The sequence below is a fragment of the Salvia hispanica genome, chromosome 4 (genome assembly GCF_023119035.1).
Source record: "Salvia hispanica cultivar TCC Black 2014 chromosome 4, UniMelb_Shisp_WGS_1.0, whole genome shotgun sequence".
Taxonomy (NCBI): Eukaryota; Viridiplantae; Streptophyta; class Magnoliopsida; order Lamiales; family Lamiaceae; genus Salvia; species Salvia hispanica.
The window spans coordinates 28,981,197-28,999,887 of record NC_062968.1 but is presented as its reverse complement, the minus strand read 5'-3'; the positions used below and the strand labels follow the sequence as shown (position 1 = coordinate 28,999,887).

Here is an 18,691-nt window from a genome sequence, read left to right as displayed (position 1 = left end):
TCCACGATAAGAATCACATTTCACTTTTACCATAAATGATAGTAGGACTCACATTCCACTAACTCACTTCACTCACATTTTATTATAAAACTAATACTTCCTCTGTCCCAAGTTACTTGAGTCGTATTCCATTTTGGGCTGTCCTTTGGCTAAAAACAAAACATATAATCACACTTACTTTTTCTTTCTTTTACTTTACCCTCTATCTAACTTTATTAATCTCTTTTCTACATTATTTAACTCACTAAACGCAACTTTCTCAAATCTCGTGCCGAAAAGAAACTCTCAAGTAACATGGGACGGATGAAGTACAAAAAATGGGCTCCATATTCCACTAACTTTTCCAACCCACTATTTTTTATCTTTCTTAAAACTCGTGCCCACACTAAACATGGGCGGACCCAAGTGTATTGGGGAGGGGGGCTTAAACCCTCAATGAATTTTTTTTTTACTTTTTTTCTATTAATTGTTTCAAAAATTTATTCAAATTTAGTGTAAAACTGTAAATTATAGTCTAAATGACCCTACAAAGTATCTAAATTACTCAAATATATATACTTTAAAACAAAATTTAGAAATTTCATCTCTTATCGATAAATATTTTTGCGTCCACCACTAATACTAAATGTGACTCCTATTATTGGACGGAGGTAGTAAAACATACTAACTACAAAGTACTACATTATCAAAGAAGCAAAGTCATGCGAAAATATATTCTTGTGTAAATTTGACTTATAAATTTATAAGTCAAATTTATAATTCAAGTTTAGCGCAGTTGCCATTAACGTTGATAAGGTATCTGTTCAGTATCCCTGAAAGAAGACAAACAACTGGAACTTTTTCTGGTTGTGATATGACTGGATTTTTTTTCATGTGTTTAGTGTTCAAGAATTAAGGCTGATTAGGGATTTAGATGTTAATTTTAATTTTTTTTAAACGGGACCTATATTCACAATTTTTTTTCCTTCTACTTTGTTTTACATTTGTTAAAATATGTGCAAATCAAAGTGTGACAACAAATGAGAAGAGGAAATATTAAACTGATTCGAATTTTCAAACTGAATTGGAATTTTATTTGATTTTTTGTGTAATTCAGATTGATTTGTAAAAAATAAAAAATATATGAAAATCTAAACTATATATATATTTAATATATATAAAATTTTGTTTAAAACATTTTTTATTTAATACCTCCATCTAGCAATAGCAGTCACATTATATCATTTGTTCATATGCCAATAAGAATCTCATTTTACTTGTGTATAATTATTAAAACTTGTGCAAAAAAAGTGAACTCCTAAAGTCCTAACGATGGATGGAGGGAACAATAGTAATTAAAAAAATATATTTCAGATTTTGGAAATTTTAGAATATTTTGTATATGTCAATTTTTTTTGGTTTGAAATTACTTAAGAAGGTTGAATTTTTGGTTTTGGATATATTCGAATTGGCAAATTTATACTAAAATTTTCAATTTTTTAGGATCTGTTAAAATTTGGTAAAAATGTAAATGTTCACCCCTCTATACTTTTTATGTAGTGTGTGCTTGTCTTCTATCCCTCTAGGGAAAGGATACTGCATAAATTAATCAAAACAGTCCTATAATTATTACTCCCTCCGTCCCATAATAAATGTCACACTTGGAGATTGACATGAGATTTTAGAAGGTGTTGTTTCATGTGTTAAGTGGAAAAAGAAAATAATATATTTATATTAATGTGAACGAAAACTTTTTCTAAAAAAGAAAATATGACATCTTTTATGGGACAAATTAAAAAGGAAAGTGTGACATCTGTTATGGGACGGAGGGAGTACTGCATGTTCATCCATAGACTGTATATAGAGATTCATACCAAGGGAAAAGTAGGGCCAAGACAAATTCAAATATAAATATACTAGTGTTATATTCCTAACTCAATGCTTAATTGTTAACTACAATTAAATAATAGCCCTTAGATATTCAAATCAAGGGCTTAGATCATCAGCCCAGGAATGTCAATACGATCAACAAAAAATGTCAATAAGGCTATTAAAGTCAATTTACAACAAATTAGTTGTAACTAACTTTTGAAAAATATCACATAATTTTAAAATGCATATAGTTTTCTCGATTTAAATTATTTTTTCACGCTACATATATCAAATTAAAGATAATTTCATAAAGATTCTAACGAGATGTTACTTCATATGTTCCGATGTCAAAATTTTAAAAAAAAAAATCGTAAATTTTCAATTTTTTTGTACAGCAACCAGTGTCAACATAGTATATAAAATATGTAAATATAATACATGTAGAATGCCATTCTTAAAGCAATGTGTTGAAATAAGCAATGTGTTGACACTCTCAAAGCATTGTGTTGATATTTTCAAAATAATATATTGACATTTTCATCCAAAACCCTAATTTGGTACTCCATCTGTAATATGAATCTTAGGGATTCAAGACACATATGTTTGCCCCGGACTTGCTCTTGTATATATTTCAACAACCCAACAAGAAATGAAACAATAAAAATGGTGGAAAAGGAAGAGGATGATGAAGGTGTTATGATTTAGATAGATGCTTGGAACCTATGGACCTTCTACAAAACAATGAAGACAACCCAAAGCAACTTTCACCAAAGCAAAAATCTAATGGCTCCACAAAACTAGCAACACAAGAACTAGAATTGCATACCTTAACATTCAATCTAAGCCCGGCAATAGATTAAAATGCAACCACAAGGGATTTTAGATAAATCTTCAAAAGTTGAAGAGGAATGCTCACAATGGAGTCTTTGGTGTTTACAAAATGTTCAAAAGCTGCTAGCAAAAACCCTAGACATGGGTATTTATACTAGATGTTAAAAGTGCTAAACAAAAGAGTCACAAAGAGTTCAAAATCGCAAGTCGCATAAAACACCCGGTCGGGTGTTTTTCCTCATACAAAAACACCCGGTCGGGTGAACTCTCTGGAATTCGCGACCAAAAATAGTCGAAACACCCGGTCGGGTCATTTCACCTTGCAAATCACCCGGTCGGGTTTTTTCTCTGGAATCCTCCAATTGCATTGTCTTCGTCTTCGAAGGGCTTCGCGTGAGTATCTTAAACGCCCCAATCGGAGTCCGGATGAGAGAGTTATGGCCATTATACGAAAGTCGCGCAGTGAGGCGCAAATGACTCCAAAAGAAACGTTTGGACGAGCGTCGCTTCCGTTCCCTCCTCCCACGAGGCCTTGAGCACCATGCTTAGCTTGCGGTTGTTCCCCACTTGAACACTCTCTTCGGAGGAGCTCAATCCACGGATGAATGTGCTTAAGTTGTCTTGCATCTTCTTTGCCATTCCCCTAGTCATTGGTCGATGAATGTCCTTGGTGGGGTTGATCAAATGATGTGTGACTTGTGGATTCGCATCATCCCCCTCTTCTTGCGAAGGATTTGTCCTCAAATCCGGATCAACCCCCGGTAGGTCGATCACATATGCATTGTTGTTAATTCGCTTCTTGACTTGGAACGGCCCATCACCTCGTGGTGCAAGTTTGGACTTCACCTTGTTTGGGAAGCGAATTTTTCGGAAGTTCACCCACACCCAATCACCCGGGTTGAAAATTACTTCCTTGCGCCCTTTGTTGGCCACTTTCGCATTGTGTTCATTCCTCTTTTGAATATTCTCTTGAACCTTGATATGAAGGTCCTTCATAAATTGCGCCTTTTGGGAACCATCTACATCACAAACAAAAGAAGAAGGCAAGGCCGATACCGCAAGGTTCATCGGGGTGAGATGATTAAATCCATACACAATTTCAAAAGGTGAGAAACCGATAGTAGAGTGCATTGTGCGGTTGTAAGCAAACTCGGCAATTGGCAAACAAGGTTCCCAAGTTTTTCGATTCTCACTCACTAGAGCTCTAAGCAATGCCCCTAGAGTGCGATTCACTACTTCGGTTTGGCCATCGGTTTGGGGGTGTGCGGTGGTGGAGAACAAGAGCTTAGTACCTAGCTTAGACCAAAGTGTCTTCCAAAAGTAACTTAGGAATTTAACATCCCTATCACTTACTATGGTTCGAGGAACCCCATGGATCCGTACCACTTCCCTAAAGAAAAGACCGGCTATGTGCTTGGCATCATTATTCTTCCTACATGGAATGAAATGAGCCATCTTGGAAAATCTATCCACCACTACAAAGATACTATCATTTCTCGCTTGGGAAGGGGGTAGGCCTAACACAAAATCCATTGACAAATCAACCCATGGGTGTGTAGGAGTAGGAAGTGGAGTGTAAAGGCCGAAGTTATTGGTTCTAGACTTAGCTTGTCGACACTCAATGCACCCCCCACAAAACCGTCTCACGTCTCTCCTCATTTTGGGCCAATAGAAATGTTCACTCAAGATCTCATAGGTCTTAGCTACCCCAAAATGACCCATCAATCCCCCAAGGTGGGACTCTCTCACAAGCACCTCCCTCCAAGACCCTTGAGGGACACACAACCAATTTCCCTTGAACAGATACCCCTCATGCTTATATAATTTCTCAAAAGAACCCTTTGCACAAGCAACAAATGTAGATGCAAAATCATGATCATGCTCATAGAGTTCCTTAAGACTATCAAAGCAAAGAATTTTGATGCACATATTGCAAGCATATGACTCCTCATAACAAGAGCACCACTATCATGCATATCACCACAAAGTATAGCTAAAGTAGGCTTACGTGATAAAGCATCAGCAACACCATTCTCCTTTCCTTTCTTGTATCTAATGACATATGGGAAAGTCTCCAAGAAGGCACTCCACTTGGCGTGTCTCTTGTCTAGCTTGTGTTGACCACCCAAGAATTTGATGGACTCATGGTCCGTATGGATGACAAACTCCCTATGCATAAAAAAGTGTTGTCAATTTTCCAAACATCCCACAATAGCATAAAGCTCTTTATCATAAGTGGGATAGTTCAAATGAGTTGGATTGAGTTTTTCTGAAAAATATGCAATAGGTTTCCCTTCTTGCATCAACACTCCCCCAATCCCTACTCCACTAGCATCACATTCAAGCTCAAAAGTTTTCTCAAAATTGGGTAAGGCAAGTAAAGGTGCATGTGTGAGGTCGTGCTTTAAAGTATTAAAAGCACTCTTGTTCCTTTCCCCATTTAAAAACAACATTCTTTTTCACAAGATAATTCAAAGGAGCGGCTTTGGTTGAGAAGTCCCTCACGAACCTTCTATAGAAACTAGCAAGGCCATGAAAAAAGCGTATCTCACTAACATTCCTAGGTGTAGGCCACTCCTTTATGACCCTAACTTTTTCCCCATCTACCTTGACACCATCCCTCCCCACAATAAACCCAAGAAAAATAACTTCATCAACACAAAACACACACTTAGGCAATTTAGCATACAACTTGTGTTCCCTCAAAAGCAAAAGTGCTTCCCTAAGATGCCTAGCATGCTCTTCAACATTTGGGCTATATATCAAGATATCATCAAAATAAACCACAACAAATTTTCCTATCAAAGGTCTAAGCACATGGTTCATCAACCTCATAAAAGTAGAAGGAGCATTAGTTAGACCAAATGGCATAACTAACCACTCATACAACCCAAATTTAGTTTTGAAAGCCGTTTTTCATTCATCACCTTCCTTCATCCTAATTTGGTGATATCCACTAGCAAGATCAATTTTTGAGAAACAAGTAGCATCACACAAATCTTCAAGCATGTCATCAAGCCTAGGTATGGAATGCCTATACTTAATGGTGATTTTATTGATGGCCCGACAATCAACACACATTCTCCAAGAGTCATCCTTTTTACGCACAAGTATAACCGGCACAGCACATGGAGAGAGAGACTCACAGACCAAACCTTTGGCAAGGAGTTCCTCGACTTGCCTTTGCAATTCCTTGGTCTCGTTCGGATTGGCTTTGTAAGCGGCCCGGTTTGGTAGAGAAGAACCCGGCAAGAAATCCATTTGATGCTCAATTCCCTGAATTGGAGGAAGCTCGTTGGGGAGCTCACTTGGAAACACATCCTCGAACTCTTGCAAAACAACTTTAACAATATCCGGGACAAGCTCAAGGTTAGTGTTAGTCAAGCAAATCCGCCTTGGAATGGAGAGTAGCAATGGAGAGTTGCTTTGAAGTGCCCACCCAAGTTCGGATTTAGTGGCTAGGATACACTCTTTTCTCTCACGGGGTTTTTAGGTGTCACTCTTGTTGGATTTGGATTTACTCTCACCACCCCCACACTCACTTGGCTTTTTTCTTTCACTCTCATGCCTTTTTTCTTTCTCTCGCTCTCTACTCAAGTGTTTATGGGCTTCTATGATGTCACTAGGGGACAAGGGCTTTAAACGGATCCTTTTCCCATGGGACACATAAGAGTATTCATTTGTGTACCCGTCCTTTGACACCTTGTTGTCATATTCCTAAGGCCTACCAAGAAGTAAGTGGCAAGCGGACATGAGAATAACATCACAAAGTACATTCTCCTCAAATTCCCCAATCTTCAATGGTACTTGGACTTGGGCCGATACCTTGAGATCCCCACTTTCACCCAACCATTGGAGTCGGTATGGGTTTGGGTGCCTCATCACCGGCAATTGCAACTTTGCAACCAACCTTTCGCTCACCACGTTGGTGCAACTTCCTCTGTCAATAATCACAAGACAAGTTTTGGATTGAACTTTACACTTCATATGGAAGATATTGGAACGTTGCTCTACACATTCATCTTGCTTTGGTTGGGCACTTAACGTGCGGAGGACCACAAGATTGGTCACCCTTTCGGTCAACTCGTCTTCACTAGAGAACCCAATATTTGTGTTTGGGCAAGACTCACCCCCTTCTTCCTCATCCGCCTCATCTTCATCCTCACTATAGATTTGGCCGTCCGCCCCATTTACCATAACTCGTTGATTGATGCATTCCCTAGCATAGTGGCCAAATCCCTTACATTTGAAGCATTGAGTTCTTCTTTCACCGGTTTGTGGGGTCCCTTTGGTCGGTGGAGGGGTCGTTAGTGCTTTCATTGGAGTTTTTGGCAAAGTGCTAGGAGTGGTGGGTGTCTCTCCCTTCCTTTGAGTTGTACTCCACTTGCTTCCTCCTCCTTCACCCGAAGTAGAAGTGAAGGTCGCCTTCCCCTTGCTCACGGATTTCTCCTTGCCTTGCCGCTCAAACGTCTCGGCGAACCCGAGAACCTCATCCATGGTCAAACCTCTCATGGCTTCAACTTGGACCTTGTGCTTCAGGTGCACATTAAGCCCGTGGATGAAGCGGTCTTGGGTAACCTCTTCGCTCTCCTCGATCCCAACTCTCCCCTTGAGTGTTATCAACTCATAATAGTACTCCATGACACTCTTACTCCCTTGCTTCAAGTCTTGTAGCTCTCCCCTCAACTTATGATAGTAGGATCGAGGCACGAATGTACTCCTCATTAGATCGTTCAACTCGACCCATGTTCTCATCTCCCCTCGCCCTGCGGCCCTTCTTTGCCTCATAAGGTCGGACAACCAAGTGTTGGCATGTCCTCGAAACGCGGTAATAGCTAAATTGACCTTATCCACCTCCGAGTAGTTGTGAAGGGAGAAAATCTTGTCTACTTGAGACTCCCATTCTAGGTAGGTGTCGGGTTCAAACTTTCCATGGAACTCAGGAATAGTGTGCTTGAAGTTCTTTGAAGGGTCATCATATCTTGGCCCCTCTCCTTCGTACTCTTCACGATGGTTTCTTCTAGGCACTCCATTGAATCTATGGTTACCACGGCCTCCTCCTCTCCCATTTTGGTTCCGGAAAGGCCTCCGTCTCCAATATTCTTCGTCGGTATATTCGTGATGACTCGGATAATGAGAATACCCCGCTTCACTCTCTCCTGTAAGACTTCGGTAACTTCCATTCCCCGCCCCGGCTCGGTGTGTAAGTGGTAATGAGGTGGAGTGGTGTTCCACCTTATCCCGCAATATAGCCACATCCTCATGTAGGACGGTGAATTCCCCTTGCACGACGTTGATGTCGCCTTGCATCTCATTCACTCTCCGATCAACTCCGTCCACCTTATCCAAGAGCATTGTGAGTAGCTCCTTTATAGATCCCTCGGATGACGACGCCAGGACCGGCATGCGAGTTTTGCCTAGAGGCTCCATTTCTAGTGGTCGGTGGCATGTTGAGTACCTACAAAACAAATTTCGCAAAGACTAGGGACAAGTCCCTTTTGTTAGTAACATAAAAAAACGCACACACCCGAGAATGGAGGTTTTAGTGAGGAGCTCACTTCCCACAATGTAAATCCCCTTTTCCCAAAACTCACGCCCAATGTCACTCGGAAGGCTTAGAAATTTTGGGGGCTGGGATACACTCCCTCACTTGCTCTCAAGATGTTAATCCACAAGGGTCGCACAATTTAACAAACAAGATATGCAACTAGCCAAGTAATTACTAGTTCTAGAAGCCACAAGATATAGTGAAAGCAAGGTGCTAAGCCAATGAGACAATTCAACAAACACTTTGTGTGCACGATTTCAACCCACAACAATAGACCAAGCAATTGATGTAATATTGGCCTAAGACTTTGTAACAAACAAATTGATACACCCAATAACACATCTATCAACTTATGACTAAAGCCCAAAGGTAGAACTTGAGATATCTCTTTTTCTTTTCTTTTCTTTTTTTTCTTTCTTTTTTCTTTTTTCTTTTCTAACAATTACAAGAACAAGAACCAATGGCTCTTGATACCAAATAATATGAATCTTAGGGATTCAAGACACATATGTTTGCCCCGGACTTGCTCTTGTATATATTTCAACAACCCAACAAGAAATGAAACAATAAAAATGGTGGAAAAGGAAGAGGATGAAGATGTTATGATTTAGATAGATGCTTGGAACCTATGGACCTTCTACAAAACAATGAAGACAACCCAAGGCAACTTTCACCAAAGCAAAAATCTAATGGCTCCACAAAACTAGCAACACAAGAACTAGAATTGCATACCTTAATATTCAATCTAAGCCCAACAATAAATTAAAATGCAACCACAAGGGATTTTAGATAAATCTTCAAAAGTTGAAGAGGAATGCTCACAATGGAGTCTTTGGTGTTTACAAAATGTTCAAAAGCTGCTAGCAAAAACCCTAGACATGGGTATTTATACTAGATGTTAAAAGTGCTAAACAAAAGAGTCACAAAGAGTTCAAAATCGCAAGTCGCATAAAACACCCGGTCGGGTGAACTCTCTGGAATTCGCGACCAAAAATAGTCGAAACACCCGGTCGGGTCTTTTCACCTTGCAAATCACCCGGTCGGGTTTTTTCTCTGGAATCCTCCAATTGCATTGTCTTCGTCTTCGAAAGGGCTTCACGTGAGTATCTTAAACGCCCCAATCGGAGTCCGGATGAGAGAGTTATGGCCATTATACGAAAGTCGCGCAGTGAGGCGCAAATGACTCCAAAAGAAACGTTTGGACAAGCGTCGCTTCCGTTCTCTCCTCCCACGAGGCCTTGAGCACCATGCTTAGCTTGCGGTTGTTCCCCACTTGAACACTCTCTTCGGAGGAGCTCAATCCACGGATGAATGTGCTTAAGTTGTCTTGCATCTTCTTTGCCATTCCCCTAGTCATTGGTCGATGAATGTCCTTGGTGAGGTTGATCAAATGATGTGTGACTTGTGGATTCGCATCAATCTGTTCCGCAGTGTAGAATCATTTCATTTTCTGCACTCGTCTTGAAAAAATGATAATAAATAGTTAAAGTGGAGAGATAGTAAAGTAAGAGAAAGAATAATGTAGAGAAGAGTTGATGTGATCCTCGTCTCGGCCCTGAAGCTACGCACGAGAAGAGGAAATATATCGTGGCCCGAAGTATTGAGTTGGCTGAACATGAGAAGATAAACACAAAAGCAAAGAGAAAGAGATAAGTATGGTCGATTGATCTCCACAGCAAAGAGAAAGAGATAAGTATGGTCGATTGATATGGAGATCAATCGTGAAGATATGAGTTTGATATTAAAAAATATATATATATAGTGTTTATTATTATAATCTAAAAGATAGAATTGTAAATTAGTTTTCGGATTCTTTGCTGATTAGAATTAGGAATTAGTTTGGGAATATTTAATTATTCAGTGTCTAGTTTTAGTTAGGATTTACGTTTGATTTGTTTTAATAGGATTTAGTTAGATTTGAAACTATCATTTAGTTTAGTTGTAGTTAATTATTTTTCCTATAAAAGGCATAAGATGTATACGCATTGGAGGAGAAGATTATTGATGAATAAAATCGTGTGTTTCTTGAGTTTTCACTCTTGAATTTTCCTATTCGAATTCTTGTAGCAAAGTGTTCGTTTTCGAATAGTTTATCGACTTATCAATCGAACGTTCATATTCGATTGTGGCGTCATTCATTCCATATTCACCACTATATTTCTCGTCGAATCCATATCCATCCGTATTGTAAAGTTGTAGGAATGCTATGTCTACAACAAGTTCTTGCAATTTTCATCCATATTCCGAAGCATGTTCGTGTTACAAATGCTATAAGTTGCGGGGTGCCATGTCGCAACCCTTTTGCGACCTATATTGCAGGCCATACGGTCGGCGAGTGGCTGATTCGTTCGGAGAGGTGTCACGAGAGTTCCGCGAGCCAGCGAGGCTCATATCAGGTGGTATCAGAGCCACGCGACACCATCAGTCAGCCTATGCACCTGCCCCACTGCCGACGACGCCCAGGCGTACCTTGGTGACGCTGCCGGATAATTTGATAGAAAGGTTGATCGATCGATTGGTGCCAAGGATTGAAGCGGTGATCCGACGAGCCGTTGTATCAGCCGTGAGGCAGGATTGTGATGGCAAACAAGAGAGAGCAAATGCTACAGCAAAGGAAGAGGAAGTGGTGCCTTCAACAATTCCACAAGAGGAAGGAGCAAAAGAAGGAGTGAATTTAAACATGAAAGAAGAAATAGGTTCGAAAGGAATAGTTGGTTCAGTCTCAATTCCAAGTCTTGCACTAGTTGAGATCCCAACACCAACCAATCTATCTATCATGTCTCAGAATTATTCAACATTACATTTGTCTCCAATCAGGGAGTTAAGCCCAGCCGTAACTCCAGTTTCAGCTAATCGACGGCAAGTTGAAGTTTCACAATGTGACGGAGTCGGCTCGTTTCCTGGTTGCAGCCGCTGTGCTGGAAGCAGACAAACGGATCCCCGAACCTGTTATTCGTTGGTAGGTGGCAAAATAGACAATGATCTGGAGCGTGAATCTCGGCAATCAAGTAGGAGTTTGTGTAAAAATATCATTGTGAGGAATGATCCATGGAGAGAGGGCTCTAGAGTGCCAAGGAAATGTCGAGGATGGTGGCAGTTCAAGTTTTGTCGAAGGAGATGGGAGCAATCTCGACAACGAATGCATGTACCTAGTCAACAACGATCCTTTGGCAAAACAAGGAGACATCGAGAGTCATTGAATCTGAAAGTTAGGGAAGGAATTTGCATTGCGACCAGTAATGTAGATTTCGAGGATTCGAGGTCGAATCCTTTTGAAGAGGGAGAGTATGATGTGATCCTCGTCTCGGCCCTGAAGCTACGCACGAGAAGAGGAAATATATCGTGGCCCGAAGTATTGAGTTGGCTGAACATGAGAAGATAAACACAAAAGCAAAGAGAAAGAGATAAGTATGGTCGATTGATCTCCACAGCAAAGAGAAAGAGATAAGTATGGTCGATTGATATGGAGATCAATCGTGAAGATATGAGTTTGATATTAAAAAAAATATATATATATATATAGTGTTTATTATTATAATCTAAAAGATAGAATTGTAAATTAGTTTTCGGATTCTTTGCTGATTAGAATTAGGAATTAGTTTGGGAATATTTAATTATTCAGTGTCTAGTTTTAGTTAGGATTTACGTTTGATTTGTTTTAATAGGATTTAGTTAGATTTGAGACTATCATTTAGTTTAGTTTTAGTTAATTATTTTTCCTATAAAAGGCATAAGATGTATACGCATTGGAGGAGAAGATTATTGATGAATAAAATCGTGTGTTTCTTGAGTTTTCACTCTTGAATTTTCCTATTCGAATTCTTGTAGCAAAGTGTTCGTTTTCGAATAGTTTATCGACTTATCAATCGAACGTTCATATTCGATTGTGGCGTCATTCATTCCATATTCACCACCATATTTCTCGTCGAATCCATATCCATCCGTATTGTAAAGTTGTAGGAATGCTATGTCTACAACAAGTTCTTGCAATTTTCATCCATATTCCGAAGCATGTTCGTGTTACAAATGCTATAAGTTGCGGGGTGCCATGTCGCAACCCTTTTGCGACCTATATTGCAGGCCATACGGTCGGCGAGTGGCTGATTCGTTCGGAGAGGTGTCACGAGAGTTCCGCGAGCCAGCGAGGCTCATATCAAGAGTCTTATCTACAATATTCTCTCTCTTACTTTACCTTTTCTCCACTGTAACTATTTATAATTATTTTTTCAAAACGAGTGCACAAAATAAAATGCCTCTATTACTATGGAACGAAGGAGTAGTTTTTTTTTTTTTTTTTTTTTTTTTTTTTTTAACTTTTTCAATTTAATTAATTAAACCTTTTTAAGTATATTTTTAAAATTTTAAATTCTTACTTAATACTATATAATAATTCAATGTTATTGTTGTAATTATTAATTATAAATAATCACTTCCAAATTTATCTTATTTTTTATTATCTAACTTATATTATCAATCTATCTATACATATATAAAAGGCGAGTTTTGGCCGTAATTTGATATATTTAAAAGTTATGGGGTGAATTTGAATTATTATAAAATATGTAACTCTCATGAATATTTATTTAACTATTTAAATGCGCACTTTGACTAATCTTTAAATATGATAATGAGTATTTAACAAATTTTGTAACCTCTATTCTCTTAATTTTATAATTTATGATGTTTTAATTTCATGATCTCTTATATACTAATTTGTGCCTATAAAAAGCATAGAGTTGCATATGAATTACACACTAATAAAAGCATTCTTCATTCTCTCTCAAGCTCTCAACATTGTATTGCTCAGTTTTTGGAACTCCACCAAGTTCATCGGTGTCAGCGGGTTTGAGATGTTATATATGTTAGGACGAAGTTGTTTCATCTTTGGGGATAATACGTCAATTCGAGAGTACTAACCGTGATATACGTCTCAACTAGACTTATAGTTCGGTTTATTTTATAATTTTTGTTGTAATTTCCATTTTCATTTATTGTTTTTTTTAATTGCAATAGTTAGAGTACTGCGTGTATATGGTTCGAGAATTCTATGCTAATATTTTTTACAATTCTTAGAGATGGAAGAATTGTAACATCCTTAACTCAAACAAACATAATATTTATCTTCATCTTTACACAATTTATTATTTTTATATATTTATATTATCAATTGTGTTGTAATTATATTATGTGGTGTCACAAAAAATAATATTTTATGACTTATGATGAATTAATAAGTGGTGTATAATATGTATATTTGCAATGAGATAATTAAACCTTTCAAAATAGAGTTGATCAAACAATTAGTTGTTCAAACAAAATAAAATAGTCTGCTACTAAATTTTGATTTACTAATAATACTATTGTTGAAATTAGGATTTGGCACTTAATTGTTCGGGGATACAACTGATTGTATATAGAGAATCTAATTATCTTATATATAGGTGATCATACTAAGTAAAATAGATACTTATATTAATTATATTTTACAAAAAAGAAGATTTGCAGCATTGAGAATTGTAAAGTAGCATAAAAAATAGTATAGATATTTCATATTCCAACAAGCCACGTTTAAAAGTACAATAAATAAAGATAAACGTTCCAACATTCAAAAGGGCTATCATTATTCATTAATATAATAGTGTTAATTCAACCAATTAATGTAATATTTTTTATGTAGTTTATCATTTGTATTTTTTATGGTCATAATTTTGACGTTTCGAATATTATGAGTTATCGATTTATTATTTTGTTAAAAGTGTGATTTACATTATTTTTAGTAGAGAAATATGAAGGATTGTTGTAAACATATTTTTTAAATGTGTCTAACACTTGATATAGTCTCTTCATCATCGTTGTCCAAATAATTGTGTTTGCCTTAATTCCATTTTAAATATGTTTAATTTTATGTCTTTAGGTGCAAAACAAATCGAGGATCATATATTTATTGAATTATTATGGAATAGTATATTTTTCTATTTTTAAGTTTTATATAGTTCTATTTTCATATTTTAATTAATCAATTAACAATTTAAAAATATATGACAAAAAAATATTCTGTCGTGCATTGCACGTGGGTTAGCAGTAATTAGTTATAGTTACCAACTAGAGAGTGGGTTAGCAATTGATCACTCCCTAAGAAATTCAAATTATAAAGTTGGCAACGTACACAAAACTAACCATTATTTTTACTTAACATAAACCAAATAGCCTACAAAGCATTAAGCTTACAAATAGAGTTACTAAGATGCATGTGATTTACACCGAGCCTCAGAGTTTCTCTTCCATTACAACAACCTTTTTTCCACTGGGAACTGAAGACTCGAAACGAGATATGACGGTTACAAGTTGACAGCCGGACTTGCCTGTATTTCATGAAGAGCCACAATTTAGATATGCTGTGAAATCTAGTTAAATAGTTCACTGTTCTGATTTAAAAGCCTTGATCAAGCAGTCACCTTGAATAAAAGATCATGAACAATATTCTCCCACGGCAATGAGATGGATATTAAACAGCACTTGAGGGGCAGCATCTCGCCATCCAAGGACGACGCTGCAGCATAAGCCTGCTTTGCTGTTGCTGATGCTACAGACGCTGCTTTGCGTACAATAGTTCCTAAACGAAGACCCCTTTTAGATATCTGAATCGGTGATTGAGGATCTATATCCACCTTGCTCTGATCTGTGGAGGACGTGCAAAAATTTAACTTGCTTTCAAAGTAATTAGAATATGATGCCAAAATTCACACCACACATTTAAAATCTGTGCGATTGAAAGCCATGGTAGGTCGTGACTATAAAAGGATGCAAATTAGAGACGCCCATCTTCGTTTTGCCATCTCAGCTAAGATGATTATGTTTATAGATGAACCAGTAGGTTATGAGCTGAAGCCAATTTCGAGTGACTATATTCCTGAGGAAGATGATTGGGTCTACTATGTAAATATTAAAAAAAGTCAGTGTGCAACATGTGGGATCAAATATATTACTAGAGTGACTTCTTCTCTAGTCCAAGGACATGCATGTTCTGTTTGCAACTAGATTAGTTAAATATAATGGTAACAGAAGTTGATGGTTCCTCGCTGCTTTTATTCATGAGGCACCAACAGGATGAAGTATTTGAATACTTAGTCAACAACCGAGCTACTACTTCGCAACATTATACATGCACATAGTACTCAATTTAACCAAACAAAAATTATACTGCAACTTTTAAATTGGTTGGTATGGCATTTGTCGACTCACCCAGGATTCCAGAGACCGCTACTTCAACTTCACCACGCCCTTCTGGACCCTTCATGAATATCCTGTCAGTTCTGCCAGAGGAATGACCAAGAGACAGAAGACTTCCGAACCCGGACCTGCCGGCTGGAAAAAAAAAGTTGAACAAAAGATACTTTTAATATATAACATGCATATTGCAATATCTCCAATTTACTTCTTTCTATAAACCAATTTCTGAAACATGAGAGCTCACATTTATAGCGAGGATCATGTTCAGTAATCAATCATAGACAAGACTAGGAATATTACCAAATTTTAACAATGTAACACATGTATGTTGAAACTAAAATTAAATATCGTCCGTACAGTTCAACTGAAACCAAGATACAAGGGTGCAAAAAAGGCTGTGGTACTCTGCATTCTGCAATGCTATTGAGTATTGACAACTTAATGGAGAGATATAGTGCAGAAATTGGGTTCTCGGATTGTGTCTTCAAAAACTCAGTTGTCACCATCTGTATTGTCTAAAATATGCAGCGCAGTTCTATGATCCTGAAGTAAGAAGAAAATGACTAATGGATTTCACATCTGTATTTGACTAAGACCTGCACATTTTTCTCTCTATTTTTTTCCGTCTGTGAGTGTGTGTGTGTGTGTTTTTAGGTGTTTGGTGAGCTAAGCTGTCAAGCAAACCAGGGAAAAGATATTTGATGAAAGGAGACAAAGGGTGGTAAGTAAAAAGAACAGGTAGAAGTACATTATTACATATAAAACATCATAGCATTGAGTATCAGCAATCAAAGTAGGTTACCATCATATGCCTCTCGAACCATTTGGTAGCTGACAAAACCTGAGAAAAGGGTGATCTGTGGGGGAAAAAAGTTAGTTCTCTGAGGAGGTAACATTATTTAGGGTTTCTTTTAACAAACCACCTTGGAGTTCTTCGTCTTTCCATGACTTTGGGCATTCTCAGAAGAAACATCTGTTAGTTTCCCTGTTTTTCTTCATGTGGAAATGCGGTACCATCAGAGCATTTAGCAAGACACAAAACAGTGGTCTGGATGTCAAGACCTTGGGAAAAAAAAATCAGATAAGGCAAGTATGAATTACAAGTTCAACTACCACAATACGAAGGTCAAGAACCAATAAAGGGTTATCAAAATTGATCAGGTCAAGGGGATAGGCTAATTTACATAAAACATTAAAGGTGAATCCTAAAGCATTTATTCCCTTTGAAAAGTCTTATGCCATTCTCTTTAATATTTTTAAGAAATAATGACCAGATGTACAGTTCAAATACAGATGCATGAAGTAGAATCAATAATGAGAACCTTACCACTGAATCGAAAGTGGAATCAAAATCATCTACTGCAAAGCAGATATCTGGATTCCAGTGTTTTTTCTACTCCTGAATGCACATGTAAGGAACAATCAAGAACAAGGGCAATAGACAAATGAGGTATATACATCTTGGTATGAGAAATTCTTGCCTTTCTTGAATCAAATGGAAATTAATACGACTAGGATGCATATACAGTCTTCACAACCTGTTAAACATTGCATGTTAATTTTCTCAGTTCTAGTGACTTATGAGCCAGACACAAGTTTTGATATGGGAAATTATAAAATAACAGAAAAAACATGACCCTAAACTAACATAGAAATTTTTCTTGAGGCAAAACAATTATAAGAAAATGTTGAAGCTCCAAGAACACTGGAATCTAATTAATACTGTATTAAACATTTTTTTGAAGTGAAGAAAAGTGAACTACTAACTTCTCTTAATAGACAATTAGTAATGAGGAAGATGAAAAAGGAAATATAGAGAGCAAAACTTCCATGTTTCTGGAGTAATTAAACAAATTTTGGCCACGAAAGGTTGTTTGTCTTAAATTTCTAATCTCAATAGTCCCATATAATGACATGATGAAATTAGGAGGTTTTAACTCCCAAATTAACCAATAGGCCAATCAACATTCAAAGAAGTAGAATTGAGCCCAGAACTACAACACCGACTTATGGGGTGACAAATTAAAGCTTTTATCTCAAAAGGGTTGTGTAATTCAAGGGAAATTATTCTAGCTTCCTACATCTAATCGGCCGATTAAGGGTGATGTTAGAAAGCCCCAAAACGAGATTTTCCCACCATACCCATGGCCACATTGCTCTGCACCATCCCTCGGAATCAGTTGAATGTAAGAAAATATGCACTCGTTTAATTAATGTGCACGGCAGTGTCAGCAGTCAGTCAAGGGGCATATTTGCCCCATTTTTTAATAGTTCAGGAGGCCGATGCACCAACAAGATATTCAGTCTCCCGGTGGACCCAAATGGTATACCTAAACCAATCCTGAAAACTTCAGGACCACTTCAAGAACCAACTTTAAGGGAAAGCCCTTTCATACAAATCATATGTTGCACATTTTATAGCAGATATGGATAGCCTGATACCTTATAGATAGGAGACAATATTTCGCCCTGTTGATATTGCCGAATGACCTGCTGACCAGAAAAGAAAAAAGGGAAAAACTAAATTCATTTCAAAATTTAAAGCAAAGAGTAACATTCCCTAGTTAATACTATTAAATAAAGAGAAAATTGCATCTTCTTTCAATTCTCCCAGTTGCAAGTTTAAGTCGTTTAAGTTGGGAAAAGGAACAAAGGTAAAAATAGATGCAAGGAACTCTTATACCTTATTTGATTCTAACATGAGATGCTTTAATACTCTCACATCATAGCATGTTAACACAAACAAACATGACAAGCAATAGCCTATATGCACACTGCACTTGGATCTCTTTTAACGTTATAGTAATGAGTTATGAGACACCACCTTTCACTTCCAACAGATACCATTCACAATTAGTCTTCACTAATTATGCAAAGGGGTTGTTCCAAAGGAAGTATCAGTATTTAGTGCTGTCTAGTTCGCAAATACTGAATATTCTTAAAATTCTCTATGGATAGGCATCCTTATATTATCTTACTAATTTCATGAATGCTTGGAATAATAATAGGTAACAGGCAACTCCCACAAGCCAACACCAATATAAAAAAAACAAATATTGCCAACCACAAAAAGGAGAAATAACAATGAGTTTTAAAAAACATAAAATACAAGTCTTATCAAAAGCTTTCTTGAAGGAAACTACTGTATACCATGAAAATATAAGAATTTACCTGCAGATTGCTACGGTCACACTGAAGGAGGTATGAGCAATCAAATTCAGATAAAAGAAC

General features: G+C 37.3%; 1 protein-coding gene and 1 pseudogene across 1 annotated transcript; both read right to left on the bottom strand.

Moving 5' to 3' along the window:
• Positions 1-3,126: 3,126 nt before the first annotated feature.
• LOC125220851 lies at positions 3,127-9,575 on the bottom strand (annotated as a pseudogene).
• A 4,769-nt stretch (positions 9,576-14,344) lies between these two features.
• LOC125185233 lies at positions 14,345-16,405 on the bottom strand. Its single transcript, XM_048081734.1, has 5 exons — positions 16,384-16,405; positions 16,263-16,317; positions 15,473-15,595; positions 14,686-14,909; positions 14,345-14,592 (listed from the first exon to the last, which is right to left on the bottom strand). The coding sequence occupies exons 2-5, from the start codon at positions 16,282-16,284 to the stop codon at positions 14,569-14,571; spliced, it is 393 nt and encodes a 130-aa protein (XP_047937691.1). The 5' UTR covers positions 16,285-16,317; positions 16,384-16,405; the 3' UTR covers positions 14,345-14,568.
• Between the last annotated feature and the right edge of the window lie 2,286 nt (positions 16,406-18,691).